At 44.1% G+C, this 25151-nt stretch overlaps 1 protein-coding gene across 1 annotated transcript in view; it reads left to right on the plus strand.

Moving 5' to 3' along the window:
• Window positions 1–25151, plus strand: part of TRABD2B (TraB domain containing 2B) — a 265751-nt gene that overhangs the window by 222371 nt on the left and 18229 nt on the right. Inside the window, exon 6 of the mRNA XM_033152192.1 lies at window positions 13868–13958. Within this exon, the coding sequence (XP_033008083.1) occupies window positions 13868–13958 (91 nt within the window). The remainder of the gene's footprint in view (window positions 1–13867; window positions 13959–25151) is intronic.

The following is a 25151-nucleotide window of genomic DNA, read 5'->3' on the forward strand; positions in this document are numbered from 1 at the left end:
AGGAGCTGATAGTGGTACAAGAACCTAGAAAACTAATGCTTCAGATGCAGCTCCGGAGTGATTCCAGCTAGCGCAAGGTAGGTTTCCCAGGCTAAGAGCCAGCGGAAGTGATTTCAGCTAATGGGGCTTGATCCGAAGAGGCTTGATCCGGCGTGTCTTGATCCGACGGAGCAGGAAGCAAAGCAGGAATGAACGGGAGCCCAGGAAAAGAGGGCGAGCTCTGGCTGCGAGCCCACTTAAGTGCAGTGGGCACGCCCTAGCCGGCTGCACCGGTTGGTCAGCCAGCTGGGCACCGCACCCAGAGCACACCCAATAGCGCCAGGGGATGCAAGCATCCCCTGTGCACGTGGAGGGCTCGTGCTAACTGCAACCCCCCCTCCTTTCTAAGGGCGGAAGGGGCTTTGTCTTGAGGTTTCCAGCCTCCCGCAATAACTTGCCTTGACCACTAAACTGTTAAAATTGACCAAGTGTAGTTGAAGATGCACACTTGTGTCAAAATCTACAAGTTTGCTACAGGGCCCTCGTTTCTGTGACCAGCAATAATTGAAGTGCCACATTTGTGCCTGCTTGTGAAAATCAGATTAGTTTTGAACAGAGTGAATGAGACAATGAAGCAACTAGCAAAATGCCAGTTGCCAGACTTTTGATACTGTTCTTGCATCTTCCTGTGAACTCTGCATTGAAACATGAGTCGCAGGAAATGTGCTTGTTAGTGGTTTTTTGTTTTCTGTAATCACTGTTGAAAAAAGTTGGCAGATAACTGAGACCCCTAAAAGCACTCACTTGTCTAAAGAGCTTAGGATGTGAGAGTAATTAAAAAAAAAAAAACATCCTTGAAGATACTTCCAGAGGGGGGATGATTTAGCATTTGTGAACGTTTTTCGGAAGTTGAACATCTGACGTGGCTTCCACTTGAGTGCAGGAAGCTCCTCCAGCCAATTGGAAGCCGTGCCTTGGTTTTCGAATGGTTTCAGGACAAGGAACAGACTCCAGGAACAGATTAAGTTTGAGAACCAAGGTACCACTGTACAAGGTGACACATAATGCTTAGGCATTTGTTAAACAATTAAATCTGCAACTTGCAGTCCTCTATGTGTTGTTGGGATGATCGGACTACAACTACCATCATCCCAGGCCATTGACCATGCTGGCTGGTGCTGATGGGATATGTAGTCCAAAGGGTGCCAGGCCACAGAAGATTTCATTATATATTCAGATTTTACATGGAACTTTTTGCTGATAGGGTTCTTTCTTTAGCCCTCTGCTATCATTGCTATTTGCTTTAGTAACCCATTCAAATTGTTCAGGTTATCTGCTTCGGTGGAAATTAAAGCAGAGCTGCAAGGTTTGGAAACCAATCTCCCTTTCTCTCGGCTTTGGCAAGTAAAGACTTTTGCCCTATCCAAAATAGCTTTGGAGTTCTTGGGGGATTTACAGTGGGATATGAAACACTTCATTTCAAGGTTACCTGCCTTAATCCAGCTGAAAGGACAAGATGGTGATATATATGGAAAATGTGGTGACAGGTTTTCTCCCATATCACATGTTTCTATACAGCTTGCTCTAATTGTGTCCTTTGGGATGGTTTTGATTTTGTGCATCACAAAACTCATTTTGCACTCATGGTTACAATGTGCTATCAGGCAATGATAATCTTTACCATCAAGGATAGCAGAGTAATAAATTCAACTATATATCTCAGAAGCCAAAGACGGGACTTAAGTTCTCTGTGCTGTTGAATGGTTTCTTATTTACAAGAGTCTATAAACTGCTTAATTTAGGTATTGCTAAATATTTGATAAGCATCCAATAGCAACCTCTTGCAAGGTTTATGAGTAATAGTCTCAATTCATAGAATTACTCTTTCAAATACTGACAACTACAGCTAGACAAGAAAAAAGGATGCCATCCATATCCTGTTGAAATAAATGGCTGAATGGTTCAGGACTCAACCCAAATGACTTTCAAGGATCCTAAAAAAAGATCAGTTCTTTCATGCTTGGTTTTGTTCAAAAGCATCACATCTTTATATATGTACAAATTACTGCATCTTCCCTACTTTTCCTATGTTTGCCTGTTCTGTGGAGTCAGGCTATGTCACCATCACAATGAAATGAAGCAGCTCTGAAGTTCATCCAACAAATTAAAAGAGGAAAATGTTTGACTCATTTCCGGGATTCTTTATCACATTTATTTCTGACTCATATTGTCCAAGAGGGTCGTTGCACTTTGGTATCTGCCTACTTTGAAAACTGCATAGGTGGGGTGGGCAGAGGAAGAGGCGTGGGCACTTAAAATGTTTGCTTCAATGATATCCCCCTCCCCAATTGCTTTGTTGGCAGGAGGCACTCATCAGCCAGCTCCACCTCAATGCTTCATGCTCCATCTTGGCCAACGGGTGAAGGTAAATCCGTCTTCCACACTGCAGGCAGCCAGCTAAAGCAGCAGTGGTCTAGGTGAAGCAAGGAGAACTGATTGGGAAGAATCAGTGCAAAGATGTAGGTCAAAAGGTGGTGCTGAGTAGATCTTCTATACTTCATAAGACAGCAAGAAATAATGTGCTAGAACAGTTCCCTGAGTGTCTGTCCAGATTTCAGGGCTTTCTCCAGTGAGAGAAGAATTACACTGCAGCTTGTAATGAGCCAATGGGGACCATAGCATAGATTGTTCCTAGAAATGCCAGCCTTGATCTTAAGAAACTTTCATTGACATTTTTGGCCCACAGTTTCTCTCCACCCATCTGCAGTACGCCTCTAGTCTAGAATGTATTTTGTAAGCATCAAACAATTGCAAGGGGGGGGGGTGAGGGGGTGGAGAGGCAATCAAATCTAGAGAAAGAACAGAGAATTAGTCTGCAGGGACTTCAAGTTCAAAATCCTGCAATTTAGTTTTGGCCTTTTCTGTGCTTTGCGACGTTCCTTCCAATGACTTTGTCTGAAAGAAGCTATGAGTCAGTCAGAGCCTCAATACACTGTTGGGAATAAGATCAAACGGGACAAGAAAATGACTTCTCCATCTGTATGGCCAGGGTAGCAACATTTAGTTACTTACAGAAAAGTCTGGTTTGCAAACATGTTTGAGGTTCTTTTCACTGAAATATGTTGAGCCGCACCAGCAGCCTGATGCTACGGTTCCCCTAAGATGAATGCCACTTGTATCAGAGCCAGCTAGCCTGCATCCTATGTTCAGTCAGCAACAACTTGCCCATATAAAAACAATAAACACTCAGTACAGGAACTAGAACAACACCCATATGCTAGAGCAACTGTTCAGATCCTTCACTAATCAGAGCAATTCTGCCAGACGGTTTTCTCAGACACTGAAGAGGAAACTACTAATTAGGATGCCATACCACATGCATGGTTGCGACATTGTCTCTATGCTCACACATGCCAGAGATGCTGTCTGCAGATGCTTTTTTGTCAGCCTACTCTATAAAATGTATGGAGGATGTGAAGTTACATAATCCATAGCTACCGGTCATCCCCAACAGAAGTGCTCCAAATATGTAGCCACTTAGCCTACTCACATTAGCATCAAGACATGCAATCGAGACTTCATAGCAACAGGAATACAAGGAGAGCCCTGACCCCAGATAATTCATCCTGTTGCCCTGTAGCCCTGCTATTGACCCAACACCCCACAATCTTCACTATTCTCTGCCTAGGTTAGAATGGTTGCAATAACCCTACGCACTGTTAATACATTCTGGACAGGAGATATCAGAACATTCAGTCCACTTGAATGTGGACATGTGTGGACTTAATCGGTCTGTCCTACATGATGGCGCTCCTCTCCAAATGGAGATGTCACCATGCAAATACGACCCAATTGTTTATTGAATGAAATATTTATATGCTACTCTCTCATAATATATCAGAGGGTGTACAGAAATATGAAAGCATTGTTAAAAACATTAAAATTACTGCAGATGCCATTGTTGTTGACATGCCATTCTGAGGCTGCACACAGGTATAATGTAGACAAAGGGAGAAGACACAACAAAATCCAGCAGGGCAGTAGTGTTGATGTGTCTCCCTTTCTATTCCACACAGTGCTGCATATGCAGAAATAAATATGTACATTGGTGATCCAGCTTGTATCCTGCTGGACTAGCTATCTGCATTGCAAGAAAGCTAGAATGTATAGCCAACACATCTTTTAAAGCAGATGTAAAAGGTTATTCACCTTAAAATATTTCACAAGGCTATTCGTGGCACACTTTCCCACACTTTCTCGATCGTGTCCCGTGACTTGCTGATTGCCATCCAATGACGTGAGCTTAATTGCAACAAAAGTGTTATGTTCTTAACTCTATCGTTACACAAAGTAATGCGGGACGTGGGTGGTGTTGTGGTCTAATCCACAGAGCCTAGGGCTTGCCGATCAGAAGGTCGGCGGTTCGAATCCCCGTGACAGAGTGAGCCCCTGTTGCTAAGTCCCAGCTTCTGCCCACCTAGCAGTTTGAAAGCACGTCAAAGTGCAAGTAGATAAATAGGTACTGCTCCGGCAGGAAGGTAAATAGCATTTCCATGCGCTACTCTGGTTCGCCAGAAGCAGCTTAGTCATGCTGGCCACATGACCCGGAAGCTGTACGCCGGTTCCCTTGGCCAGTAAAGCAAGTTGAGCGGCGCACCTCAGAGTCGTCCGCGACTGGACCTAACAGTCAGGCGCCCCTTTACCTTTACCTTTACACAAAGTAATGCATAATGATAGTTATTGTTTGGTCATTCAAGGTCCCAACCCTATTCAGCACACAGGTCACTGTACCACCCCATCAATTTTTTTTAAAAAAACCAACAACACACCACCATCTGGCAGCAAGTTCAAATACCATATCTATGAAAGGAGATCCTGAAGCAACGTGTGAAAATTGCATTGGGCTTGGGCCATTCCATTTCCTTGATGAAAGTTAATATAGAATAAAAGGACTTAACAGTGAGGTTAGAAAAATATACAGTAATACCGTGGCGCCTCTTGGTCATGTGGATGCCTCAGCTGCTGCCAATGTTACAGTTGACCTGTCTCAAAAATATACAGTTTGAAGAAGGGAGCAAAGTAACCAGTAAATATTTTCTACAGTAGTGAATATACAGAACTTGCTTTTTTGTCTTCTATCCAATTGCTTAAGCTGGGCTGCAATAAACACTGCAGTTGTGCCAATTATGCCGGAGCTGGTGACGGAGGAAAATAGGGACAGAGGCTGCCTCAAATTAAAGAGGCTAAAAGGCTGCAAATGTCTGATTTGTTTTGCAGGGAATGTAAAGATTCAGAGAACTCCTGACCCTGTTTACGTTGGCCATTTCAATGACTAATTGTGGAGGAAAATAGCTCTGTTTGGAGTGTGCATGGAAATAGTTTGGGTCTCTGCAGTGTGTCAGCTAATGGCCTAGTAAGGGTGAGTGCCCCCCACCCTTTATACATCATCAAAGGGACCGTTGATGGAGGCCTTTGTGAAGGAATTAATCCATTTCTCTTTTGTATCATTTTACCCCTCTAATTCCCCATTACTGTGAATGCTGTGCAGCAAGCAAGCTAAGAAACATGGAGAGCATCTCCAGAGCTGGATAATAGCACAAAACATTTCTTCAAAACCATCTTCTTGCCCCTGTCACACAAACAAGATAATATTTGTGTGATCCCATGTGAATAGAGAAGACCTAATCTATTGAATCCAATTGTTAAACCATTTTCTATCGTTAGCCACAAAAGCTGAGCCCTTTCAGACTGTAAAATTGTGGCAAAGTTAACCTTTCTCAAAGAGGTTCAACGAGATTGAATGTGCCAGGGTTTGACAAACTTTGTAGCACTGGAAGACTGAACTGCTGAGAAAACCTTTAGATGTTGGATGCACACAGCATTGCTGTCAGAGCAGGACTTTGGGGCACATGTTCAGAGCCCATTTGACAGAAAAAAACAGAAGCAGGAGGAACCTCAAAAGTAGAAAATCTTTAATTAAAAAAAAAAAAGGAAAAGGAAAAAGGGGGGGGGAGAAAAGTAGCAGAATGGCTTACAATTTTTGAAGTGAAATATTACACACTACCATCTAAAGAGCCAGCACCACCAGCCACCCATAAGATCCAGTTAAAATTACCTCAGTACACCACCAGGTTCACAAACCATGTCTAAACAGGTATATAGACTTGTTTTGGTATACAGTGTATCAGCGTTCTCGTTACCTTGTTCTCTACTACTGGATATCTGTTGCCATTCTGCCACTTGTGCTCTTTGAAGAATACTCTTGAGACACACCAAAGAGATCCTTTTGCCATTTAAGACAGATGAGAATCTCTTCAAGTTACTAGCCCCAGACCACCTCTGGCAATCATGTTAACTGGGTTTTGATTCTTTCTATTACAGAGTATCACATTTTCCAGCTTATATCCAACATACTGGGATTGCTTTTCAGCCCCCTTAATAAAGATTATCAGTATCAGTTGTGCTTGCTGGGATCATCTACATTTCTTGTTCTGTCAGCCTTCAGTTTCATTCTGATCCAGTGAGCTCAATTCTGGAACTGAGACTGTTGGGCTCTGCCATTGCTTGGTCTTTATAATAGCTTGTCAATCTATGATTTTATTGCAGATCTTCTGGCATTGTGCTGAGCTTTGTTTTCAAGGGTCAGCTTTTGAAAGATGGCCATTATGTTATATTTTATTTATGTATTTCATTAAATACATAAATTACTTAATCGTTAAAAAAATATTATTCTTTTTTACTTTTTTGGTCATGATTATAAAATAAAGGTGCGAGCATAAGATGAGCCTGAGCCTGTTGGATTGGACCAAAGGCTCATCTAGCCCAGCATCTTGTCCTCAAAGTGGCTGACCCAGATGCTTACGGTAAGCCAGCAAACAGGGCCTGAGCATGAGAACACTCTTCCCCCCCCACCCTGTGGTTTCCAGCCACTGGTATTCAGAAGCATTATTGCCTTATCCTCCATGAATCTGTCCAAAACAAGCATAAACAAGATACAGTTCAGAACAGACAGTACATAAACACCAAAAATAATTAGCAACCTCAGCTTATTATGTTTTGTAGAAAGTGATGTTTTTAAGCCAGGCGTAATTTTTAAAAGCCAGGCAGTGGTCTTCAACTGGGGCTTGCAATGCAAAATAGAATCATATATTGTGCAGATAAAAATTCAGAGTTGCAGGGTGTATTGTGCAGTGCTTTTTTTCTTTTAAAAAAATGTTTAGGGGGTACTATCATTTTCCTACTCAGATTGAAATGCTGCCCCTCAATGAGGCCAAACTTAGATTCACAAAATTTTTAGGGGTATGTGTACCCCTGCATTCCCCCCCCCCCGAAAAAAGCACTGGATGAGATAGTAAACAATAAAATAAATAATTGCATAGATCTCAGCCTTTTTCACTGTTAAGTCCCCACCTCCTCAAAATTTCTTTTTTCTTTTTTATGCCGGAAGATATGAGCTCAGCTTTGATCCTGCATTCTCCTGTGAGGCTTGTGCAATGGCATGCAAATGAGAAACAGACATGACATACTACCGGTAATTGCCATTGTCAGAGCTGGTAGCTGGCTGTCAGGAGGCAATGACCCAGCAGTTCAATAGCCAGGCCACAGGGCTCAACAGACCTCCAGGCAAGGCAGGGTTCCTGAAAACTATGAAAGTCCTCAGAACAGGGAGGCAAATCCCAGGCAGACTGATCCATTATGAAGTAGTCAAAGATCAAACCAGAAGTTTCAACCTCACCTGAACTTCTTTAGTGGCAACAGAGAGTAAGGTACTTGGACCTGCTTCCAGATTTCCAATCCACAGTCACTGTCACAAAGACAGTTGTCATCTTTCTACACTGCTAAGGGCCACCTTTTCCTCTTGTCCTCTGCCAACTGATAGCAAATTGTATGTGTGGTACAGTGTACTCTCTACATCAAACTGGAACTGATCAAAACAGCTTATGCATTTTTAAACACAAGAAAATATTGGTTGGGATTGAGGTGTAAATGTCAACAATTTTGCTGAAAATCAATGTTGAAATCTATAGTAACTCCAGCACACACAGCTCCACCTCCTTAAAAAAATCTGAATTGTCTTTTGAAGTTTGGCAGTAATAATAATAATAATAATAATAATAATAATAATAATAATAATAAAGAGGTTGCGGTATGTTTCAAGCTAACCATGAGTTTTGGAAGCCCTTTCCCCAGGCTCTGCTGACACCAAGTGCCACATTAAAAAAGCAAAGCTTGTAAAAATCTGATTGAGCATTATCCTCACCCAGGCGCAGCAGTTCTAGAGGGCCAAGGTGTCTTGGCCCCTTCAATATCTGTTGGTGAAGTGCCTCAAAGATGAGGGGGTGGAGGATGCTGAGCACAGAGCTGAGCGCAATGAGGGCTCCGCCTGAGCATGAGAGAGGAGGAGCCGTGAGCCACTGAAGCTGCGCCACACTGGGCTCCATGCTTGCTCTCCTCCTGACAATGTGACATGACACGTGCAGTGCATGTTGCATGCATGTGACAATGTGCACGTGCCGTGCGCATTGCATGTGCATGATGTCACACGCATGCACTGTCCTCCTCTAAAGCTTCTTCTAACCAGCCAGGTTACTTACGACTTGATACAACAAATTCTCAGGCTTTCTTGTGAATGACAAAACTTCATTTCATTGAGCTGAAAAATATCTTATTTCCTGTAGTTTCTATAACACAGTGTTATATTTGACCCCTTTTGTTTCATCAACAGCACTGGAACCATTTAAACTTGATAGTATTCATTACATGCCTATGGATAGAATTAAATGCAATCCCGTATGAGGCTCCCCCCTTCCCTGTTGCATGTGTGCTAGGTATTCCCCAATCAAATAGATATCCTGCCCTCATCTGACCCAGCTTTCACCAGCTGTCACAATAAATTAGAATAATGCTGTAAGGATTTTGTCCAGGACAAATGTAGCAAATCAACACAGAATCGAGACCAGCAACAGTTGTCTACCTCAGTAGAAATATTTCAAGAATAAAACTTAAGACTTTCATTTTTGGGAGCAGAAATCGACATTTTTATTAAATGAGTCATCTTACAAAAGCAATCACCCTTTTAAAAAACAAACAAACAAACAAACAAACAAACAAACATTCTTACATGTGTAGCTGGGAAAATCTAACCATTGTTTGTTGATGATCAAACAATTGGGTATACAATTGTGACCCATTTAGGAACATGGGAAGTTGCCTTACACTGAGCCAGATCATTTGTTCATCTAGTTCAGTATTGCCTACAGTAGAGCCATGGTTGGCCCACCCACAAAGCAGGATGGAGTAGCCCAAGAAGCGATGCCCCTGTGGTCACCTGGTCCACCCAACAACCAGCAGAGAAGTGGTGCCAGCAGCAGCAAGATCTCACCAAAATCTCACTAGAGCTCACCAAAGCTCATGAGATCTTGCTGGAACCAGTTCTGGGTGTCTCCGCTTTGTGGGCACTGCCACATAACCCACATAAGGAAAGTTGGTGGCATAGCAGCACATTCTCAGTTCGTTTCAGGTGGCGGAACAGGATGTGCCCTTCTGACTAGACTCAACATGGTGTTGCTAAATCAATTCCCAGTATGGCCACTGATCAGAGATTATGGGAATTGTAGTCCAGCAACATTTGGAGGATAGCCCTGGTCTACTCGGGCTAGCAGTGGCTCTCCAGGGCTACCTGGAGATGCCAGGGTTTGAACCATTTTTTATGGTGGCTTTGAATGCAAGGAATGTTTACTGACACTTGAACATACCTGTAAAATGGTGAACAGCATCTCAGAATGCATGTGGAAACTTCCTACTGGAGATAAGAGATAAGGGATATCTGAGGCCTAGTTCTCACTGGTGCTTTCCACCAGTCTGTGTCTGGGTCATATGGCTTACTGCTGCCAGTGTGAGGTTCATATAGTGGAATATCTTCCAGACATAATCATCTCTGCACACAGAAAAACCATAAATGTTAAGGACTCTAGCCCAACCTTCTCCCTGGTGTGCTAGTTTTATATTTACAGGCCATATTTTATTACAGAAATCCCTTCACATGAGCTTCTTCCTGCAGCCTGGATGCAAATATGTTATCTCCAGGGGGTGCGGTGGGTGCAGGTCGCCCTGGGTGTCACCACTGAGGGGGAGGGGTGAAAAAATGTCGGGTGGCAATCTCCGCGGGGCCTGCAGGACGCCCGAGCCACACATCTCTTCTGGGAGAGACGCAGTGGCTTGGGCGCACAAAGTCTTTGTGCTGCCTGACGGTCTGCCCGCTGCCTCCCCCCCCCCCAACTGTAGGGCGGCTGAGTGGGAGGAGGCAGGCATACTATGGAGGCCCCTATGGGTGGCTCGGCATGCCGCCCCAGGCACCCAAGCAGCTTCTTCTGCCGCTGGTTATCTCCAGGAGGAGAATGAGGCCATTAGCACTTCAGAGTTGGGTAAGGAAGCCCTTGTCCTTTTTAGATTTGCCAAGCTGCAACACAGAGATTCCAACTTTTATCTTTATGTTGCTGTGGACTCAGAAGACAAGACACCTATCGCTTTCCCCTCCTGCATCTGTCTCTTTCTCACACACATAATACAAACACACCTGCAATCTATGGTACACCTTGAGTCCAGCTTGTTATAGCAGGTAAGGAATGGAGCAGATTACAGGACCAGATGGGGAAAACAGGAATAGCTGCAACTACTTTATCTCCTAATTCAGCAGAATATTTAAATTTGGGGGTGGGAGCAGAGAGAGAGAGAACTTCTGGATTTCAGCCTGGCCTTCTTAGCACTTATCATGGCTTCCAAAATGGAAGAAAGGGACAAATACTGTATAATATCTATAAAGCTGTGCTGGCTCTGTTTATAGCAAAGAGGGTGCTGTCTGCCATACTGAAACCAGGAGAGCCTGGACCATTAACAAAGGAATGCTGATTAGCAAACAGAAAGTCTGTGGGAAGACCAAAAGGTTGCTGTATTGTAAGTTTATCTATGCAGTGTCTGTTTCAGCCTTTTACTAACAGCAGATGGAACAGAACTACCTATGTGATGTCCAAATTGAGATCTGTAGAGCCAAAAACCTCTTAAATTCGCTTAGCATTGGACCATGAGAGAGATGGGAGAGAGCCCATACTCTTCAGACCACTGAGGTAAACCATATTGAAGCTGGTGTGGTGATTGTATGCTAAATGTTTTCAAGATAGCTGCTAACAATGTGATTTTCCTCGCAAGGATTTGTGTCAATTTTGGATATCTGTTGCTTCAATAATCTGTATATGCAAGCAGTACTGGCAGCATTTCCTTGGAGCTGACCACAATCTGGGCTAGTATTTTTGGAAAGTCTCTGTAATTGTGAAGTTGCAGGACTCAAGCCCATTGTTTCTTCATGCTTTGCATTTTAACCACAGTTCTTGGATGCTTACAATAGAGCCGACTTAATGACTCACCAGGGTCCTAGCATTCAAATCTCTGAGGTCATGTAACACATTTTCGGGACCCTGGTCTTTGCTTTAGTTATGAGCCAGTTAGTAAACCAGAATCAAACAATTCTCTAAAGCAGTGGGTGGAATGCTGGATCAAGTTGGAACCTGCAAATGCAATTTTAATTGGGGTTTATTGTCTGTTTTTGTTTTGAGATTCATTTCATATGGTATTTTTTAAGTGTTCTAAAAAGTGTGTTTTGGCTAGAAAGTACCGCTTTATGGCTCTTGCAAACAGTACTAAAATTTCTACATGCATATCACCCTTACAACTGATACTGATTATCATGCTTTCTCTGAATTATAAACAGGAATAAACAGGGGAGGAATCATTGAAGAGCTTGGCATCCAAATTACCATTGAATATTGAGTAATTTCCAGGCTCATCCTGAGCCAGCAAAGAAGAGCCACATGCAAAAGCAGGCGGTGGCACGCAAATCCCTTTGCTGTACTCCAGAGATGGGGAACCTCAGACCTGCTGGCCTAATCCAGCCAGCTAGGCCTCTGAACCAACATCTCCCCACTTTTTCCCACTGCGGAGCTGTAAACTCCAACCAGAAGAGCTTTAAGCCTCATTCCTTCCCCCATGCTCTCATAACTCCCACCCCAGCGCATGTTACTCAACTGATTAGAGAATACATTTCCTTACTGCTTAATGTGTGAAATAGCTTGCTGCCTGTGTTGTTCTCCAAGCTGAATACCTGCATCCTGATATCAGGAGTCTGACTGTGAGCCCTGGTGCCCAGCCACCTTACCAAGCCATGCTCAGGTGTGCACTGCATCACAATGCACATCCAGGCACATTCCCCACTCGTGAAAGGGAATGCATTTTGGTTTCCATCATTCTGGTCTGTTAAGGAAGCTGCATATACATAGCTTTCAAAAAGGAGTGGTGCAAGTAAGATACAAATATAACATAACACTACATATTTGTTTTTTGCTTTTTCAAGATTACACTCCCTATTATAAACAAGCCCGAGATAATATGTACTCGATCCACTTTGAAGCTGTTAATTTACTTTTCAGTATGTGCCACTGAAGACAACCATATGATTGAAATGCATTTGGCAGCTAAAAGTGTTTATTTGTAGCAGGCCATTTAGATACTTTTAATTCTGTTTTTCATCACACATTGTATTTTGTTGCTGAGTTTTGAACCCATTTTATCTCACTGTTGGGCAACTGCAAGTGTTGTATATCTTCATTAAGCTGTTATGCCACATTTACTTTTATTTTTATTTTTTACTGAGTAAAAATTACAGTTGGGTGGGCATCTCTTTTTACCTTGTGTCTTGGAACTGAGTAGTCAAGAATTGCTCTTCCCTCTTTGATTCTGTGTACAGTGGTGGAGCTTCATGCTCCAGCACTGGGGGTGGGAAGCAGGCAGGGGCAGGGCTGGCGCATGTTCTGTGGGCAGGGTGCACCACCTGCAGGGGCGTGGCATGCGTTCTGGGGCGTGCCGTGCCGAGAAGGAACCCTATCGGGATCCCGCTGCTGGGGTGCCCCGCCCCCTACGCCCCGTCCTTCCTATGCCAGCGTCTGTGTTTGCACAACATCCTGTTCACCAGGTTGGTTATTTTTGCTGCTAATTACTGAAACAAAATACAGCTCTCATATAAATGAACAAACAGAACAAAGACAAGTGTTGCACACTAGAGAATTCCTGTGGCTCACTGAGGAGCCTGGGCTTCTCAGAGGAATGAATTAATCTGGATCTTCACAGGGTGTGTTCTTTTCCAGGAAAAGTGTTGGACTGTGTTGTCAAATTTGGGTGAGATGACATTAGCTTACTCCTCTGATCTATAGTTTCAATCAATCCAGGCAGATAAGGCAAATGCTGAAGCATGATGGACATGATGGTTGATTTGTCAACAAATAACAGAGCAATTGTTGCCAGTATAGATCACTAGGACAGAGGAAAGTATCTGCCTGTGTCTGTATTATAACTTAGGTGGGTGTATATGATTGTAGTGTCTCCTGAAAAAGAAGAAAAGTAGCATTTTCCTTACTTGCCTTCACTTACACTGCAATTATAATTGCAGGTTTGATCTTAGTTTGTATGTTTCACAATGTTCCCACATGAAATTGGCCTGGAACTTATCCTTTGCCATTGCTGAGGGATAGAAACTGTAAGCACAGCTTCTAGAGGATTCAGTGTCATGAGTGAGCAATCTAGTTTATCCTTTACTTCCGCCACTGTAGCTGCAGCAGTAGGAATGCTCTGCATTCAGGGACTTTTAAATGCACAAACCTGGGCAAAGTCCCAGAACAATGAAATTCTGGTGTGGAATCATGCTACTGAATTGTTCTTTAGCTAATCTGTTGACTTTGTTATCTACCCAGAACTTCTTGAATATAGTGTGATACAGGTCCAGCAATAAATAAAAAGTTTTTCATCAGGTTTCTGAATGACTTTTCTATTTGTCCACTTTTAGGTCACTTCTTGGGCAACAATACTGTCATTGATGTGCTGAAGCAAGCTGGGTTTGAAGTAAAGCATATACCTGCAGGACAACCAATAGAAACGTAAGCTTCATTTGTCTTTATTCCCCCCCTTTTTCCTGTAAATAAGCAAATCTATTACATTAGCCTGAAGATTTTTCAATAATGCATTGTTCTCAAAAACATAGGACATTACATCAACACTAGATTGTAGAATAGTGATAAGAAGAAGTTTTTCAGAATGGCATAGGGTCAAAAAAGTGAAGTTTTCTTCTATCTTTCAACGGTCATTTTCTCTCAGTTTCTCATTTTTCCAATCTTAAATTCAGTCCATTTCCACATCAGTTTCTGAATTTTTTTCATTAGCCTGCATGAAAATTCATACCTATTTTAATATACAATGCACACACTTTTTCAATATGCACACCACTTTGCAGTTTTGCAAACAATGCAGTTTTACATGCTCTTTCACTAATGCATGCATTTTTGTTTGCACTTTCCCCAGTGTACATATTTTGTACTTGTTTTCTGGATGGAGAACTGCATCATAAAATTCAGAGACATGTAAATTTCAAAGGATAACTGTGGTTCAGTTTCTGTATTGTTTCCGGAAGTATGAATTAGACAGGTTCACATTTAAATGCAAAGCATTCCTATCCATGTGTTATAGAATTCTACCAATTTTAATGTCTGCAAGCAAGTCTAATTGACTTATTCTGAATTCACAATCACACAGTCACAGCTTTGATCCAGAGGTGGGTGGGTGGGTGGGAATTGCTGTTATCTAACTGTATATAAATGCTCTACAAAAAGGGAGGCTCTTGTAGACAATTGACACGAGGACTATCACTAGCAAAACAGAAGCTTATTTTTGTCACAGTGCCTTGAACCAATGTTAAGTATGACTCAATCACCAGTTCTGTTTTGTCTTATATCCATATTTACTTTAGATGCCAATTCTGGCTTGATTTTTTGGGGGGACAATAGCCACCCAATAGTTTTTGCTGATGGTTGTATAGATTCCAAGGTCACAAGTAAGGATATTGCCTCAATAGTTCAATTCATGGAGTAAATATTAATTGTGGAATTCAAGGGGGAAGAAATGCAACATTGTCAGCATTCCAAGCTAAGTTGGGCACACAATACTGATACGCTTCTGAAGAGCAGAGTAGATTCTGAGAATTCAGCAACAATAGAGAGTCATCACTGGTCACAGGTGCTTAGTAAATTGCTCTTTTTGATAGGTTCTTTCAGATTAAATGGGTAGCAGCTGCTATATTGGGTTTGCTCACTGGAATTTGTATAGAGTGGAACTTCTTTACTTTGCTCCTCTTCCCCCTTGCAAAAGAGGAGAAAAGTGATAAAAATGTTTGTGGTTGCCTTGAATCAAAGCACTCGAAGAGTTATATAACATTTGAAGGACTCATTCAAAATGAGAATCCATGGTCAAAGGCTTCTATGCTCTCTCTCCAGCTTTCCTCTTCTTTTTAAACTGCAAGGAGATTGAAAGCTTCAACTTTTAATTTGTAAACTAACCACTATTCCCCCTCATTATATGAATTTTAACAGTCATGGCTTCCCCCAAAGAATCCTGGGAACTGTAGTTTGTTAAGTGTACTGAGAGTTGTTAGGACTCACTCACTCTCTCTCTCTCACACACACACACACACACACACACACACACTGTTCTCAGAGTTCCTTGGGAACAGGGGTTGAGAACTGTAGCTCAATGTGAGGGATAGAGGTTTCCTAATAATTCTCAGGACTCTTAAGAAACTGCAGTCCCCAGGATTATCTGATGGAAGCCATGGCTGTTGAAAATTACATGATACAGTCATACCTCAAGTTCCGTACGCTCCGTGTTGCGTACGTTCGACTTATGGACCTCCACGACCCAGAAGTCCTCCCTGGAGCGCGCGAAACATGCATTCTGCGCACTTCACGCATGCGCAGAAGTGGAAAAACGTGCGAACTTCCGGGTTGGGGGGGGGCATTCGTGTTAAGCACTCCCATGTTACATAGCGCGATCCGGAATGGATTGTGTGTGTAACATGGGGTACCACTGTAGTGCTTTAAATGTATCATGCAGTTGGAGCCTGTGTTTAGTGAGAACAAGCCAAGGCGAAACCATGATTTCATATTCTGGCTTGTTTTCATATCATAGTTTAAACCACTGATCCCTGAGATTATATGTCAAGAGGAACTCAGCATAGTGAGAAACTTTTGGGCATGAAAGAGAAGAGGGGACATAGCAAGGGAGCCCAAGGCTAGCGGTGACATTGTGCATCAGTTGTCCTTAAAAGCCAACTTGGTTTTTTGAAAGCCAAATCTGGTGCTCCTAACCTTTCAGTCCATGTCCTAATTAAATCTGAAAAATAAGGCTTCCTCAGCCTGCCAAGAATAAGTATTTTGATTAATCTTTGAATAACTTGGCCTGTGAGATCCACTATTGTGCAGCTTGTAAAACCAAAGCCCATAGCCAAATGTTAAGCCTCCATGGCCTTGTTGTTACGATTTGTTGTCGGCATGGAGTCTTTTATTCTACCATCCCACCCTTCCACCTGTTTTTATATGGCAATAGGTTTTCAATAGCCTCTAACTAGGATGGGTGGGGGATTAAATCAAAACATTTCAACTTGAGTGTGCACAAATTAATTTTTAACTTAAACCAAATCTGTGGGATTAGAAAGAATGAATGCTTTACAAATTGGTCACTGGAAATATGCACACCAGATTTCCAAGGAATTTCCATCTGCTCATAAAACCGTTTCCTTTGTGATTTTATTGCATTTATATATCCAATTAACTTTCAAGAAACGTAGTTGTTCTGGGTAAATTTTAGATAAAAGAATTAGCAACATACTTTAAAATAAGATTTTTAAAAAAAACAATTTAGCCCTGTTGCTCTGAGAAATGTTCCATTGATTTGGCTGATAGAAGAACTGGATTTTCTTTAGATATCATTCACATCCAGCAAGATATTTCCAGAACACTTAGTGACATCCTTCTATTTACAGTGGTACCCTGGGTTACATACTTAATTGGTTCCGGGGTGCTGTTCGTAACCCGAAAAGTACGTAACCCGAACGGCGATATCGTGCATACACGAAAGCATGATTTCGCGCTTTGCGCATGCGCAGACAGCGCAAAACGCTTCTGTGCATGCATGGACCATGCACGGGGTGAAAAACACTTCCGGGTTATGGGAGTACATAACCCGAAAAAATGTAACCCAAAGCGGACTAACCCGAGGTACGGCTGTACTTGTTCCTAAGAAAACCTGCTAATTTGGTAGTAATATCTTGATGGTTTAACCAACAAGTTTTTATCCCCTATCGATATTATGCATTGCAGTCTGAGTGGTTAGCGGATAATGAGAAAGATACAGCAAATATTCTGAACCCAATTCTCCATAATTTCTTGCCTGATCTGTCATTGGCACAATAAAAAAAAATGCACATTCACATGCTACTAGTGCTCATTTGCAAAAGGGTAGAGAGTAAAATTATCCATTCATGCCAAGTGCCTTTGTAAAGCTGGGTAGAGAAGCTAAAAATATTTGCTGCGTGAATATAGGCCTTATTGAAATCTCACTGATGGGTTTTGGACCAGATTTTTTTGTTGTTGTTCATTTTTTTTGTCTGTTCATTCCTTCCTTTATAGGCCACCCTATAACAAAACGTTCTCTGGGCAAGTTACTACATAGAATTAAAATTGTTGGGTTGTTTTTTTAAAAAACAGTCAGAGCAAAACAACAAACAGCAGAAACCTTGAAAAGCAGAAAAAGAAGGATTTTGAGACTATAGCAAATTTTGGAGGGATTGGGGCGGGGAAGACTTGGTACTGAAAGGATGACAAATTAGCAATCAGATGAGCTTCTAGGAGGAGAACATTTCACAACCAGGGTGCCACCACTTAAAAGTGCCAACAATTTCCAAACAGCCGCACACCTCACCTGGTAGGGACACTCAGAGAAGGGCCTCAGAAGAAGATCTTGCAATGTGAGTCGGTAAACTTGATAAAATGCAATTATTATTATTATTATTATTATTATTATTATTATTATTATTATTATTTATTTGTACCCCTCCCATTTGGCTGGGTCTCCCCAGCCACTCTGGGTGGCTTCCAACAAATATTAAAACACCTTCAGGTACCCTGGTCCCAAACTGTGAAGGGCCTTAAAGGTTCAAAATCAGCTATGAATTAATGGAAGCACCCAGGGCCATTTTCAAATGCGGTCCAGGGTAAAAGGCGGATCTAGACGGATCCTCATGAATTCATATGATTTTTTCATTCAAATGAAAAAAACCCACCATGATACTGTAGACCACATCTCAGTCTATATGTAGCATCAAAAAAATCATGCATCCACTGTTTTGTGGGGCCACAATGGTGCAAAAACTTGTTTAAAAAACACGGATCCTCATGGATCCTCATGATTTCTGCATTGGGACACCCCAAACTCACCGTCAAATCACATATCATGTCCAGGGGCACAGCCTCCACCACAAAAATCTGGGATCCATGGCTTCCTCGCGACAATAGGGCGCAAAAACTTGGTTTTGAAGCATGGATCCTCACGGATCCGCACCCTTTTTGCATTGGGCCACCCCTAACTCACCGTCAAATCACACATAATGTCCAGGGGCACAGCCTGCACCACAAAAACACGGGTCCACAGCATCCTGGCAACACCGTGGATCAAAAACGTGGTTCTGAAGCGTGGATCCTCACGGATCCTCACCCTTTTTGCACTGGGCCACACCAAATTCACCGGCAAATCACACATCATAGCAAGGGGTACAGCCTGCACCACAAAAAACACGGGTCCACCGCTTCCTGGCGACACCACGGCCAAAAAACAGGGTTCTGCACCACAAAAAACATAGATCCGAGGCATGGATCCACATGAATTCATATGATTTTTATATTGAAACAAAACAAAACCACCATGATACTCTAGACCAAATATGAATCTATAGGCAGCACCAAAAAAATCACGTTTCCACTATTCCGTGAGGCCGCAATGGCGCAAAAACATGGTTCTGAAGCGCGGATCCTCACGGATCCTCACCCTTTTTGCACTGCGCCACATCAAACTCACCGTCAAGTCACACATCATAGCCAGGGGCACAGCCTGCACCACAAAAAACACGGGTCCACCGCTTCCTGGAGACACCACGGCCCAAAAACAGGGTTCTGAAGCGCGGATCCTCACGAATCCGCACCCTTTTGCACTGCGCCACATCAAACTCAACGGCAAGTCACACATCATAGCCAGGGGCACAGCCTGCACCACAAAAAACACGGGTCCACCGCTTCCTGGCCGCACCACGGCCCAAAAACGGGGTTCTGAAGAGCGGATCCTCACGAATCCGCACCCTTTTGGCACTGCGCCACATCAAACTCACAGGCAAATCACACATCATAGCCAGGGGCACAGCCTGCACCACAAAAAACACGGGTCCACCGCTTCCTGGCGACACCACGGCCCAAAAACGGGGTTCTGAAGCGCGGATCCTCACGAATCTGCACCCTTTTGCACTGCGCCACATCAAACTCACCGGAAAGTCACACATCATAGCCAGGGGCACAGCCTGCACCACAAAAAACACGGGTCCACCGCTTCCTGGCGACACCACGGCCCAAAAACGGGGTTCTGAAGCGCGGATCCTCACGAATCCGCACCCTTTTGCACTGCGCCACATCAAACTCACAGGCAAATCACACATCATAGCCAGGGGCACAGCCTGCACCACAAAAAACACGGGTCCACCGCTTCCTGGCGACACCACGGCCCAAAAACGGGGTTCTGAAGCGCGGATCCTCACGAATCTGCACCCTTTTGCACTGCGCCACATCAAACTCACCGGAAAGTCACACATCATAGCCAGGGGCACAGCCTGCACCACAAAAAACACGGGTCCACCGCTTCCTGGCGACACCACGGCCCAAAAACGGGGTTCTGAAGCGCGGATCCTCACGAATCTGCACCCTTTTTGCACTGCGCCACATCAAACTCACCGGCAAATCACACATCAAAGCCAGGGGCACAGCCTGCACCACAAAAAACACGGGTCCACCGCTTCGTGGTGATACCACGGCCCCAAAACCTGGTTCTGAAGCACGGATCCTCATGGATCCTCACCCTTTTTGTTTTGGGCCACCCAGAAGTCACCGGAAAATCACACATCATAGCCCGGGGCACAACCTGCACCACAAAAATCATGTTGCACCACATTAATCACAAAAATACCCTCTCCTGCACTGTTAATGTGACCACTGGAACGTTTTTATTAGAGCCAAGAGGAGAATGTACGACTATATATTGTACCAAGACATGGTTCGTCTTCAAGAACAGATCAAATTCATGCTGAAGTATTAAAGAAGAAGAGAAATATGAATCTGCTTGTTGTTGTTGTTGTTGTTGTTGTTCAGTCGTTCAGTCGTGTCCGACTCTTCGTGACCCCATGGACCAGACCACGCCACGCACGCCTATCCTTCACTGCCTCTCGCAGTTTGGCCAAACTCATGCCAGTCGCTTTGAGAACACTGTCCAACCATCTCATCCTCTGCCGTCCCCTTCTCCTTGTGCCCTCCATCTTTCCCAACATCAGGGTCTTTTCTAGGGAGTCTTCTCTTCTCATAAGGTGGCCCAAGTACTGGAGCCTCAACTTCAGGATCTGTCCTTCTAGTGAGCACTCAGGGCTGATTTCTTTAAGAATGGATAGGTTTTATCTTCTTGCAGTCCATGGGACTCTCAAGAGTCTCCTCCAGCACCATAATTCAAAAGCATCAATTCTTCGGCGATCAGCCTTCTTGATGGTCCAGCTCTCACTTCCGTACATTACTACTGGGAAAACCATAGCTTTAACTATACGGACCTTTGTCGGCAAGGTGATGTCTCTGCTTTTTAAGATGCTGTCTATGTTTGTCATTGCTTTTCTCCCAAGAAGCAGGCGTCTTCTAATTTCGTGACTGCTGTCACCATCTGCAGTGATCATGGAACCCAAGAAAGTGAAATCTCTCACTGCCTCCATTTCTTCCCCTTCTATTTGCCAGGAGGTGATGGGACCAGTGGCCATGATCTTAGTTTTTTGATGTTGAGCTTCAGACCATATTTTGCGCTCTCTTCTTTCACCCTCATTAAAAGGTTCTTTAATTCCTCCTCACTTTCTGCCATCAAGGTAGTATCATCAGCATATCTGAGGTTGTTGATATTTTTTCCGGCAATCTTAATTCCGGTTTGGGATTCATCCAGCCCAGCCTTTCGCATGATGAAATCTGCATATAAGTTAAATAAGCAGGGAGACAATATACAGCCTTGTCGTACTCCTTTCCCAATTTTGAACCAATCAGTTATTCCATATCCAGTTCTAACTGTAGCTTCTTGTCCCAAATAGAGATTTCTCAGGAGACAGATGAGGTGATCCGGCACTCCCATTTCTTTAAGAACTTTCCATAGTTTGCTGTGGTCGACACAGTCAAATGCTTTTGCGTAGTCAATGAAGCAGAAGTAGATGTTTTTCTGGAACTCTCTAGCTTTCTCCATAATCCAGCGCATGTTTGCAATTTGGTCTCTGGTTCCTCTGCCCCTTCGAAATCCAGCTTGCACTTCTGGGAGTTCTCGGTCCACGTACTGCTTAAGCCTGCCTTGTAGAATTTTAAGCATAACCTTGCTAGCGTGTGAAATGAGTGCAATTGTGCGGTTGTTAGAGCATTCTTTGGCACTGCCCTTCTTTGGGATTGGGATGTAAACTGATCTTCTCCAATCCTCTGGCCACTGCTGAGTTTTCCAAACTTGTTGGCATATTGAGTGTAGCACCTTAACAGCATCATCTTTTAGGATTTTAAATAGTTCAGCTGGAATATCATCACTTCCACTGGCCTTGTTGTTAGCAAGGCTTTCTAAGGCCCATTTGACTTCACTCTCCAGGATGTCTGGCTCAAGGTCAGCAACCACACTACCTGGGGTGTATGAGACCTCTATATCTTTCTGGTATAGTTCCTCTGTGTATTCTTGCCACCTCTTCTTGATGTCTTCTGCTTCTGTTAGGTCCTTTCCACTTTTGTCCTTAATTGTGGTAATCTTTGTACGAAATGTTCCTTTCATATCTCCAATTTTCTTGAACAGATCTCTGGTTTTTCCCATTCTGTTATTTTCCTCTATTTCTTTGCATTGTTCGTTTAGAAAGGCCCTCTTGTCTCTCCTTGCTATTCTTTGGAAATCTGCATTCAATTTCCTGTATCTTTCACTATCTCCCTCGCATTTTGCTTGCCTTCTCTCCCCCGCTATTTTTAAGGCCTCATTGGACAGCCACTTTGCTTTCTTGCATTTCTTTTTCATTGGGATGGTTTTCGTTGCTGCCTCCTGTATAATGTTACGAGCCTCCATCCACAGTTCTTCAGGCACTCTATCCACCAAATCTAAGTCCTTAAACCTGTTTTTCACTTCAACTGTGTATTCATAAGGAATTTGATTTAGATTGTATCTTACTGGCCCAGTGGTTTTTCCTACTTTCTTCAGTTTAAGCTGGAATTTTGCTATAAGAAGCTGATGATCAGAGCCACAGTCAGCTCCAGGTCTTGTTTTTGCTGAGTGTATAGAGCTTCTCCATCTTTGGCTGCAGAGAATATAATCAATCTGATTTCGATGTCGCCCATCTGGTGAAGTCCATGTGTAGAGTCGTCTCTTGTGTTGTTGGAAAAGAGTGTTTGTGATGACCAGCTTGTTCTCCTGACAGAACTCTATTAGCCTTTGCCCTGCTTCATTTTGAACTCCAAGGCCAAACTTGCCAGTTGTTCCTTTTATCTCTTGACTCCCTACTTTAGCATTCCAATCCCCTATAATGAGAAGAACATCCTTCTTTGGTGTCATTTCTATAAGGTGTTGTAAGTCTTCATAGAATTGGTCAATTTCAGTTTCTTCAGCACTGGAAGTTGGTGCATAAACTTGGATTACTGTGATGTTAAAAGGACTGCCTTGGATTCGTATCGAGATCAATCTATCATTTTTGAAATTGCATCCCAGTACAGCTTTCGCCACTCTTTTGTTGACTATGAGGGCCACTCCATTTCTTTTACGGGATTCCTGCCCGCAGTAGTAGATATGATAGTCATCTGAACTGAATTCGCCCATTCCCGTCCATTTTAGTTCACTGATGCCTAGGATGTCAATGTTTATTCTTGCCATCTCATTTTTGACCACATCCAGCTTACCAAGGTTCATGGTTCTTACATTCCAGGTTCCTATGCAATACTTTTCTTTACAGCATTGGACTTTCCTTTCGCTTCCAGGCATATCCGCAACTGAGTGTCCTTTCGGCTTTGGCCCAGCCGCTTCATCTGCTTTGGATCTACTTGTACTTGTCCTCCGCTCTTCCCCAGTAGCATGTTGGACGCCTTCCGACCTGAGGGGCTCATCTTCCAGCGTCATATCTTTTATATGCCTGTTGTCTTTGTCCATGGAGTTTTCTTGGCAGGGATACTGGAGTGGGTTGCCAGTTCCTCCTCCAGGTGGATCACGTTTGGTCCAAACTCTCCACTATGACCTGTCCATCTTGGGTGGCCCTGCACGGCATAGCTCATAGCTTCCCTGAGTAATTCAAGCCCCTTCACCACGACAAGGCAGTGATCCATGAAGGGGAGGGAAGTAATAGTACCATTGTATTCTGCTCTGGTCAGACCTCACCTGGAGTACTGTGTCCAGTTCTGGGCACCACAGTTCAAGAAGGATACTGACAAGCTGGAACGTGTTCAGATGAGGGCAACCAAAATGGTCAAAGGCTTGGAAACGATGCCTTATGAGGAACGGCTTAGGGAGCTGGCCTAGAGAAGAGAAGGTTAAGGGGTGATGTGATAGCCATGTTCAAATATATAAAAGGATGTCACATAGAGGAGGGTGAAAGGCTGTTTTCTGCTGCTCCAGAGAAGCGGACACGGGGCAATGGATTCAAAGTGCAAGAAAGAAGATTCCACCTAAACATTAGGAATAACTTCCTGACATTAAGAGCTGTTCGACAGTGGAATTCGCTGCCAAGGAGTGTGGTGGAGTCTCCTTCTTTGGAGGTCTTTAAGCAGAGGCTTGACAGCCATCTGTCAGGAATGCTTTGATGGTGTATCCTGCTTGGCAGGGGGTTGGACTGGATGGCCCTTGTCGTCTCTTCCAACCAGGGGCATAGAGACGGGCGGCGGGGGGCGGTCTGCCCCATATTCCAGGGGAGGGCAGGGGTGACACTTGGGCCAGCCCCGCCCCGCCGGTGGCCCAGAGAAAGCCGCAGAGTGAAGCCACTCTGCCCTGCGGCCCATCCGGGGTCCACCCGTCACTGCCGCTATGGGGCTGCCCTGCGAGATCGGCGGCTTGTGGGGCTCCCCCACCCGTGTTGCTACAGCACGGACGGGGGAGCTCCAGGAGCCAGCACTCGCTTAGCGGGTTGCCCCTGGAGCAGCAGCGCCGGCTGAGATGGACTGCGCATGCCCGGATTTTTAAAGCAGCATAGACAGGGAAGCCCCAGGAGCCAGCGTTCGCTCGGCGGGTCCTGACGCATGCATCATGATGTCATGACGTCATGGCGTCATGATGTCCCGCCCCCAGGGGGTGCCTCCACGGCAATGCCGCCCCTGGATGCTACGCCTCTGCTTCCAACCTCTGCTTTTTGTACCATTGTGATTCAATGTTATATTTGTGCTCAACAAGGGAAACCCACACGACCTGAAGGTGCTGCTGTGCAATGCTAGGACAATGATTCATAAGACCACTGCCATCCCTGACTTGATTGTGGATGGAGGACTTCACCTGGCATGTGTAACAGAGATTTGGTTGGATGAAGCAGATGGGCCTGTCTTAGCATCTGGTTGTCCACCAGGTTTCTGTTATGCACAGCAACCCAGGTCATGTGGGTGGGGAGGGGGGGGTATGCAGTGATTTTTAGGAAGTCACTAGCTTGCATCAGGTGTCCTACCTGAAATACCCAGTTCTCTGAGTGCATGTTCTGGAAGTTGGGCAATAGGGGCAGTACAGGATTCCTTTTGGTGTACCGACCTCCCCGCTGCACCAAGGATTCCCTGCCCGAGCTGCTTCAGGTCAGGTCGTGGCGGATGTTCTCCTGGAGACACCTAGTTTGGTGGTCCTAGGGGATTTTAACATCCATGCCGACACGACCTTACAAGGGGCTGCTCGGGACTTCGTGGAAAGCATGGCCTCCATGGAGCTGTCCCTGAATAAGTTTGGCCCAACTCATAGTCACGGACATGCCTTAGATCTGGTGCTCACCT

This window comes from Lacerta agilis, chromosome 6, assembly GCF_009819535.1.
Source record: "Lacerta agilis isolate rLacAgi1 chromosome 6, rLacAgi1.pri, whole genome shotgun sequence".
In the NCBI taxonomy this organism is placed as follows: domain Eukaryota; kingdom Metazoa; phylum Chordata; class Lepidosauria; order Squamata; family Lacertidae; genus Lacerta; species Lacerta agilis.